Source organism: Cicer arietinum, chromosome 5 (genome assembly GCF_000331145.2).
Source record: "Cicer arietinum cultivar CDC Frontier isolate Library 1 chromosome 5, Cicar.CDCFrontier_v2.0, whole genome shotgun sequence".
NCBI classification, from domain to species: Eukaryota; Viridiplantae; Streptophyta; class Magnoliopsida; order Fabales; family Fabaceae; genus Cicer; species Cicer arietinum.
In genome coordinates, this window is record NC_021164.2 from 17,922,237 (window position 1) to 17,931,537 (window position 9,301).

General features: G+C 31.2%; 1 protein-coding gene and 1 long non-coding RNA gene across 4 annotated transcripts in view; both read right to left on the minus strand.

Annotated features, from left to right (window-relative positions):
- Positions 1 to 3,920: 3,920 nt before the first annotated feature.
- LOC101513386 (uncharacterized) lies at positions 3,921 to 6,970 on the minus strand. Of its 2 annotated transcripts, none has more exons than XM_012715659.3 (7): positions 5,651 to 6,970; positions 5,382 to 5,562; positions 5,030 to 5,236; positions 4,863 to 4,955; positions 4,688 to 4,789; positions 4,267 to 4,560; positions 3,921 to 4,093 (listed from the first exon to the last, which is right to left on the minus strand). In XM_012715659.3, exons 3-7 carry the CDS (start codon positions 5,030 to 5,032, stop codon positions 3,998 to 4,000), a joined length of 588 nt encoding a protein of 195 aa, XP_012571113.1. In that variant the 5' UTR covers positions 5,033 to 5,236; positions 5,382 to 5,562; positions 5,651 to 6,970; the 3' UTR covers positions 3,921 to 3,997. The 2 variants fall into 2 exon arrangements, with proteins under 2 accessions (XP_012571113.1, XP_004499824.1); XM_004499767.4 differs by having other exon boundaries at positions 4,697 to 4,789; positions 5,651 to 6,968.
- A 41-nt stretch (positions 6,971 to 7,011) lies between these two features.
- Positions 7,012 to 9,301, minus strand: part of LOC105852084 (uncharacterized) — a 3,968-nt gene continuing 1,678 nt past the window's right edge. Inside the window, exons 2-3 of one of the 2 annotated variants that reach the window (XR_003472860.2) lie at positions 7,663 to 7,771; positions 7,012 to 7,308 (exon numbers count right to left, since the gene is read on the minus strand). This is a non-coding gene — a long non-coding RNA (uncharacterized lncRNA). Of the gene's footprint in view, positions 7,309 to 7,662; positions 7,779 to 9,301 lie in introns of both variants that reach the window. The other variant, XR_012163079.1, reaches the window with a different exon arrangement.

The following is a 9,301-nucleotide window of genomic DNA, read 5'->3' on the forward strand; positions in this document are numbered from 1 at the left end:
TTTTTTTTTTTTATCTCATGCATTCATCTCTTTTAAACTAAAATTATAATTTTATTTTAATTCTCTACAAAATAATTCTATGAAATTTTTGGTTTCGTAACTATTAGATAAAAAAAAATTAAAAGGGGTTATGTGACAATCTCTAATTTTTTTATTTAATTAAAATGGATGGTGTGACACCCTACAATATATGGTGAACTTTATTAGTTAATCCTAATTAACTCATACACATAAATACACATGATTTCAATTGACTTTGTAACAACCTAATAAAATTAAATAAATAGTAATTATTGGTAGCATAATTTTGGAATTAAGTGCACTTCAATTTTAGACAAGAACTCAATCGTAATATTGCAACGTAAATAGCTATTTCGTTCATACATTTTCATTAGGCCTCTTGTTGTCACACTTATTTGTCATTTGTACACTCCTAAAATAATTTTCTAAGTCATAAATCCCAATATCTATCGGTGTTGAATTCATCATTGCCTCATAAGCTATTTCTCGTGCGAATTTAGAGATGTTAAGAAAGAAAGCGCCTAAGGTAAGGGCTTTTCCCAATGCTGAGTTAGGCTAGATATTAAATTAGCGATTCGTAAGATATTGATATGATGTCTGAGTGTCTTAAAAGAAAAAGGTTGATTTTATTTTCGTCGTAAAAAAATTAACTATAATGCTTTGATTGTTTTTTTGAATACCTCTATCTTGATGAAAATTAATTATAGAGTTATATTTTTATTATTATATCTTGATAAATATGTTTGTAGTGAAAATGTTTAGTGTTTTACGTGTTTTAGAGTATTTAATTATAAAGTTATAATTTTTATAATGATGTAGTTAGTAATATATTTATTATGATGTATTTGATTTTAAGTGTTGACTTTTGAGTATTCTAAATTTAAAACTTGACTTTTATGAACAATATTTGTGTCTTGACGAAATTGATGAAAATTTTATATCTCTTTAATTTTAATAATATGAGAAAATTGATTATTGATGGCATTAATGAATAGTCCATTTTTAGAATGCTGAAAAAACTTTATAGTGAAAGGAATGAAATTTATGTTGTTATTGTATTCTTGGTGATGTGAGTTTTAATGGTTATCAATAACACGTAGTCAAATCGAATCTTATTGATTATTAAAATAAAAGTGGTGATTTTGAGATATTTGTTCACGTGCATATTTGATGTGTTGAAGTTATTGATCTATAACTATGAACATCAATGATAATATAAATTTGATGTCTTATGTGATTAAAAAATTTAATCTAAAATATTTTATCTTTGTGGTTGCCTAAGTGGCTGGTGATTTGTGTTTTAAATATTGTTATCCTTGTGGTTGCCTAAGTGGCTGGTGACTTGTGTTTTAAATATCATTATCTTGTGGTTGCCTATCATTATCTTTGTGGTTGCCTAAGTGACTGATGATTTGTGTTTTAAATATTGTTATCTTTGTGGTTGCCTAAGTGGCTGATGATTTGTGTGATTATTTAAGTCAGTGGTGACATGTACATTTTGAGCATCATTATCATTTCATGACATATCATATGCATCTTTGTGGACGCCTGTGTGACTGATTTAATTTTTCCCATTGGTATGGGTGACCTCTGTGTGGACGCCTGTGTGGCTGGTTATATCTGGATCATATATATTTAGGAGTATGCATAACTTGCATATATTTTATTGTTATTTTTATTTTCATATAATTATTTGTTCTACGGTTGCTACTTGATTTATTTAGATATATTTTATAATTTTTGATACCCCCTTGAGAACTATTAAAGAATCAATTTCTTTAAATATTTTATTACGAAAATATTTTATATTCATATTTTATGGCTGTTAATTTATTATTTGGTTTAATTTTTGCTGTGGGATGAACTGACCCCTTACACATGCCTTGATCGGTGCACGCGCTAGGGCAAATGAGACTTTTACTTAAAAATAATGTTTTGTATTACTAAAATTTTTGTGGTACATTGTAAAGTTATTTATTCGCCATGATTAACTTTTAATAGAAATGTGGAAGTGAGATTTCATTCGCTAGTAAATAATTGAATGTCATTAATTTTAGTCAACCTTGTTTCTTTTGAATTTCACTTAAAGAGAATTTATTTTATTTTGGACTATAAATGAATATCGATCTAACAATTGGAATATTAATTTTGCAAATGAATACATAAATAATATTTTAGTAAATTACATTACATTCTTTTACGAAGAAAAAAAATATATCAAGTTATTTTTTACGCATCTTCAATTTATTACATGATGAACTACTCATAAGAAAAAATAAATAGTTGTTTCTAAAAGAAAATAAATATTTTTAAATAATATTTGGATTAAAAATTTGGGGTGTTACATTTTTTTTTGTAACATCCCGACCATTACCAATTGAGTTGCTAGCTCAATTGGTAGTGGAGTTGCTGGCTCAATTGGTAGTGGATCTGTGTGGAGGAGTACTTATCCCTCAGGTACCGGGCTCGAATCCCACGGAAGGCCACGAAAGGCAAAAACTTGCTATTGGGTGTTACAGAAAAACCCATTAAGGATTTCTATTGGACTTTTATTATTTAAAGTTTGAGAAAGGAAGCCTATTTATCATGTATGAGGTTGTAAGGACAATATTCCCCCAATATGATTTTGAAACCTTCCCTTGGAAAAGAAGAGCTCTTGTAGTGTTGAGTTTATTCTTATTTTTTCTCTCACCTACTCAAGATGTCTCGTGAATGATTCCTTGTGATTGAAAATAGGGAGACAAGGTTTGGTTGAAGTAATCTCTTGCATTGTCAGTTATTAAATGTTTTACTTTTATTCCAAACTAATTTGGAATCATTGATTGGAAACCTGGAATAATAATTAGATTATTTCTAAAGAAGATATAGTCAAGTAACCCTAGTGCAAATTAATTAGAGTTACAAATCGTCAAGCTCCAAAAATATTTGTTATTGTGGAGGGAACTCTATATATCACTATGAATTAAATGGAGGGTTGAGCATTTCTTTTATTGCTAATAGGAAAATGAACACATTTATGCTTTGCAAGTTTACAAATATTACTATGAAAATCTAACATTTGTAAATTTATTAAAAAAAATGAGGAAACATAACTTTAAAACACTAAATGAAGGATGACCCAAACGCAAGTGGTGTCTAACCAACTTGGTACTTTATTTGAAGTGCTAAAAAGGATACATGTTGATTCTTCTCATGCTCTTTGGAAGTATCAAGGTAGTATAGACCACATCTTTTCTTAGCATAACCAATTCTCTTCCCCAAAATCTATTCCTAGAAAACATAGTGCGATGGAGAGAAGGTAATAGAACAATTAAGTTCCTTGATTAATTTTTTGATAGATGTAAAGACTAGCTGATAATTTAGGTACATGCAACACATTTTTAGGATAAGACACTACAAGAAAAAAAACGTTTTGCGGCAGTTAAAATAAGGGTTTGCGGCGGTTTTAACCGTTGCAATTTGATGTTTGGGACGGTTCTGCAACTGTCGCAGATTCGTGCGTCGCGAGGCCATTTTGCGACGGTTCACAAAACCGTCGTTCCAACCGTCGCCAACTTTTGCGACGGTTCACAACCGCCTCTAAATATATTTTGCGACACTTAGAACAAACTCAAATTTATTTTTTTCTGCACAATTACGACAGTTATCAACCGTCGCTATATTTACTTTGAGGCAGTTTGAACCGTCGCAAACCTAATAATTTAAAATAAAAAATATGATACAATTTTTTTTCCTATTTTTAATCAATTAAAATAAAAAATATTCATAAATACCATCCACATAATTTAAATACATAATTAATAACTATTGTACCTAAATCCAATTTATATAATTTTTTCAAAAGAAATAACACCAATTCATACATTGAAGTTAACTAAAACAACAAATAAAATAGTTTAAATATTCAAAACATTAATTAGTGGAGTAGCTAACAATACAAAACAACTCCATCAAACTTAGAAGTTCATCCAAATATCTAATTAGTCCCTAATGAAGTTGTTCCACGATCATCAGGTTGGTGGCTGGACTCAGATGAACGTCTACCATCTATTGGCGATTCTATGTCCATTGCCTGAAAAAAAAAAGTATATATTAACCTCAATGAATATTGATAAATATTGTCAAAACTAATTAACTAAATTTCTCTTATAGCTATAAGAAACCTTTACACAATTGATATTTTTAATCAAAGACAAACAACTCTCACAAGATTTTTAAATATGTTTGCTATGAAAATAATTTTACCTGTTTGTCTCTAGAATTTTGCATTTGCATCAAGAAAGCAATTTGCTCCTTCAACATATCAACTTCAGAATCCCTTTTCTTAAGCCTATCAATTTCAGCTTGCATTTTCTCCATCTTTTCATTAGCTTCAGAGGAAGACATCGATCTTACAGAGTGAGAAGTAGATGTAGTAATTTGTGATGGTGTTATTCCAAGTCCCATACAACGAACATATCCAGGATGTTCTTTTCCAAACACATTAACAAATGCTTCATTTGGAGAAGGAGTCTTCCCAATTTCAGCTTGCAATTGTTCCTGTGCAAACAGATAAAGCAAACTAAATTCCTCACTATTACCAAAACTAACAGTTGCATCTTTGATTTATAAGGTGGTCAATAACAAATAGTTACAATTACATAACACTTCTATTATTTACACTTACATATTTTACCTTGGCTTCGTCGTTGACAAATGATCCATCAGACTTTTTATGACAAATTGAATACATTTCACCCCTACTGTATTTTCGACCATCTCTCAGTTCCTACAAGTAAACACATGTAATAAGTACATGTTCAATTAAGTATGCAATCAATAGTAGATTGAAAAAATCCTACCAACTCATCCCTCTTCCTTGCAAGCGTCTTAGAGCCTAATGTATGAAGGATCGTTAGCTTTTCTCTATTTGCAGCATTTTTATCAGCCTTCTCCTACAATGATAACAAATGACATAAAAAAACTAAACAATAGAAAACAAATGACAACGCAAGAAAAGAATAGTTACCATTGTATCTGTCTTACGCCTGTATTGGACAAAAATAGTCCAATGGTCTTGATTAATAGAACGTGGATAATTTTGTAAATTTTCTTCCAAAGAAATATCCCACTTATAAAATTTCTTAAACAACCTACATCGTGCATCTCGCCATTTCTTTCCAAGGCTTGAAAGGATATATTTTTTGTTGTCTTTATCATCGACAACAAATTTTGACTAGCATAATCATAAAAAAAAAAAAAAAAATTAGTTTACAATCAAAACAATAAAGAATATTCAGTTGTTTATAATTGATACTTGTATTTTATCCTTAAAAATTTCATTTTTTCTTGTCGATGGAACTAGTTTCCAATTGTCGTACATTATAGGAAAATCCTTAAACTTCCTTGCAACTTCACCCAAAAAACCGCCTAACAAACCAGCAGCTGGTCCTACCGGTTGCCCATTTGAATTCCATCTAGTTATTATTCTGCTAACATTAGGAGGAGCTTCAAGCACGTCTGATACCCTTAAGTGTGTCTTTGAAATATGTCCCGCCTCATCTAACACATAAGTCAATGAAATATGTCATATTGCAATCATGTAAAACAATTAAATTTTATAAATATAATTAGACATTAGATAACATACTAATGACTTCTACATCCCAAAATGTAAAATTCCTTTTTTGAGAAATTTCTAGCTCATCTTCTACCACATCTTCAGAGTGAGAGGATGTCTCTTGGAACTGTGTTGTTTCTGGCTCATCTTCTACCACATCTTCTACCACAACATCAGGTAAGGTTGCTCGAATGGCTAACGGTAGAAGTTGTTCCATCAATATGTGACAATCACGACTCTTCAACATTCCATTCAACTTAAGATTTTCCATGTCAATGCATCTAGAAATGTTGCTTGAATAACCATCAGGCACAATGATATTCATTAAAGTTGTTAAAAATCTATTCTTACCTTAGGTAGTTAGAGTAAAGACGGCTGGAGAAATTCTTCCATTTTCATTGGGCCAAAGGTCAGGTCTTATGCCCATAGCTTTAAGGTCTTTTCTTGCATTAAAATGATCTTTACTTTTTGTGCTATCATTTAGCAAAGTAAATATGATATTATCGCACACATTTTTCTCAATATGCATCATGTCAAGATTGTGGCGCAGAAGATTATCCTTCCAATATGGAAGTTCAAAGAATATGCTTTTCTTTTTCCATTGTTGATTGACACCTTGTGTAGGTCGTCCACCACGTATTCTTTTTCCCGACCTTTCTTTATCTGGCTTTCTACCAAATGTGACATCAATATTTTGAACCTGTTCAAGAATTTGATGCCCAGATAACATTTTAGGTGGACTACGCATATCTTGTTGACCATCAAAGCGAACCTTGTTCAATCTAAATCTGTGCCTTTGATCAAGAAAACGACGATGACCCATAAAACACCTTTTTTTGCTATGAGGAAGACGATGAGGAGTAGAGTCAATGTTACACGATGGGCAAACAAGTCCAGTGTAAGTGATCCACCCAGAAAGTGTACCCAGCCCCGAAAAATCACTAATTGTCCACATCAAAGTTGCATGTAATGTGAACATCTCTTTTTTAAAAGAATCGTATGTATCGACACCTGTTGTCCATAACTCCTTTAATTCTTTTACTAGAGGTTGTAAATAGACATCAATATCATTTCCTGGCATTTTTTTACCGGGAATTATCATTGACATTATAAAAGATGTATGTTTCATGCACACCCATGGAGGAGTGTTGTATGGAATGAGAATAACTGGCCAAATACTATAATTTGTACTCATCATACCAAAAGGATTAAAACCATCACTAGCTAATGCAAGACGCACATTTCGCGGGTCTGATGCAAACCAAGGGTGTGTCAAGTCAAAATGTTTCCATGCTTCAGAATCTCTAGGATGCCTCAACATTCCATCATTCTTACTATCATTTGCATGCCATCTCATATCCTCGGCCGACTTTGACGACAAAAATACCGTGGTTTTAATGGAAAATAACGAAGAACTTTTGTAGGAACTTTCTTTCGATTATTGCCATCTTCTACTATGGACTCTCCGTGATGTACCCAAAGGGTGTATCCCTTTGGAAATGGTTTGCACTTTAAGTGATCATACATTACACTTCTACTCTGCGGTTTTTTGAAACCACAGCGTTTACAAGGACATATTATTTCGCCATTTTCTAATTCATCTCGAAAGGCAAAATTAATAAATTCCTTTATCCCTTGATCATATTCATCTGATGTGTGTGGCTTCTTAATCCATGATTTATCCATTTCTATAAAGAAGATTAGCATATGTTATTTTGACACAGAAAGAACATAATTCAACTTAGAACAAAAAAAAGATTGACCTTAAACATAATAGATTCAATAGGCATAAAGGAACAAAACATAACAACCTCATTGACATATGTTATTTACTTCAAACTAGAAATTATTTTTAAAAGCAAACAAACCAATCATTAACATATGTTATTTACTTCAGTTTATCCATTAAATGCAAACAAATGTTAGAACTGAAAGTGCAGAATTTAGCAATCAAAGTGTAGAACATAACACTCAAACATCTTTAGTACAAAAAAAGGAAAAAGTGTTACGCTATCAGCTTTTACATAAAAAAATTATCTTACCTATTGTGTTATGTTGCGCGGTCGATGGAGAAGTGTTACGCTACACCGTCACCAAAGAGAGGTTGAAAGCAGCGCCGTCACCGAAGATGGGCACGAAGAAGCACTGTCACTGGAAACTAATTCAATCAATAAACCAATCATCAACAAACCAATCTGAAAACTAGTTTTAAATGAAAACAAATCAACTTCTTTACTTCAAACAAACCAATCTGGAAACAAACCAATTGTAACTAGTTTTAAATGCAAACAAATCAATCTGTAAACTAGTTTCAAATGCAAACAAATCAATCTGGAAATTATTTTTAAAAACAAACAAACCAATCTCAAACAAACCAATCACTAATCTACTTATATTTTAGACCAAGAAAAAAATATTATCATGTGACTAAAACAAAAAGAATATCATGTAACAACTCATAACACTTAATGATGATTAGCTAGTAACACTTAATGATGATCATCTAAAATTTAATTTGTTCAATTCCTTATCTTCATACATTCTTTGCATTGCTCTTAATAAATTATATCTCTTCTTCTCGCATCATGTTGTACTGCAACTTCATCAAAAAATTACCCACAAGACTTCTACATGTAGTTAGTTATGGAAAAATAAATTAGTTATTACTTCAATTCAAATTTGAGGCAAAATTCTTGCAAAACAATTAATAGTTACTACTTTACAAGTTTTACATTACTGGGGACCTTCATTCAAACACATATTGTTGCCTTCAAAGTTTCAAAGGCAACAAACAATCTGGAAATTAAAACGGTATTAAAACTGGGTTAAAACTATATTCAATAGTTATTGCAGACACAATATTAAAACTGTATATGTCTCCACTAACAGTTGCAGTCGTAAAGCCCACATATTTGTGTATTGCATCTAAAACATTGACTACAAATTGGGTTGCATCTACACAGGCAATCAATAAATGAAAAGGAATATGCAACAACTATCTCATGATTGGATTGAGAATTCCAAAATATGCAGGTAAAATTTCAGAGGCATTCAACACTAATCCAATTTGCAATTTCTGGATTGTGACCACAATTTACAAAATAAACAGCACATGTATTATAACAAAGTGGTCAAATTTTTTAACAACAGATTGATCGTGTAAGGACAAAGAATTGATAACAGAACATGCAAACAATGTTATCTTGACACAGCCCCAAATACAAAATTGGAAAAAAGAAATCCAATAAATTTCCACCACTGGTTTTAGAACTGTATAATGAATTGGGGTTCTATCAAACAACTATGATTTGAACTAGTTTCAATCTGTAAACTAGTTTCAAACGAAATAAATCATCTTTCTTAAAACGAATGTGTGAAAACCTATATTGCATATTTTGACTATTTTCCAAAATCGAGGATATGTTTGCCAAACTTTAGCGATTATCCCTCATAAATTATATGGAATTCAATGGTATATTCTTTTTAAAAGTTCAACAGTACTGCTGCATTATAATGTTAATTTAAACTGAAATGTGTAGCTAATTGATACTTGACTCTGATCAACTTTCACAAACCACAATTGCCAAAACTATTGATACTGCTGCATATTTTGAAATGTGTAGCATACACTAATATCAAAACTATTAGCATACACCACTACCTACTCTTCCATTGCCACTT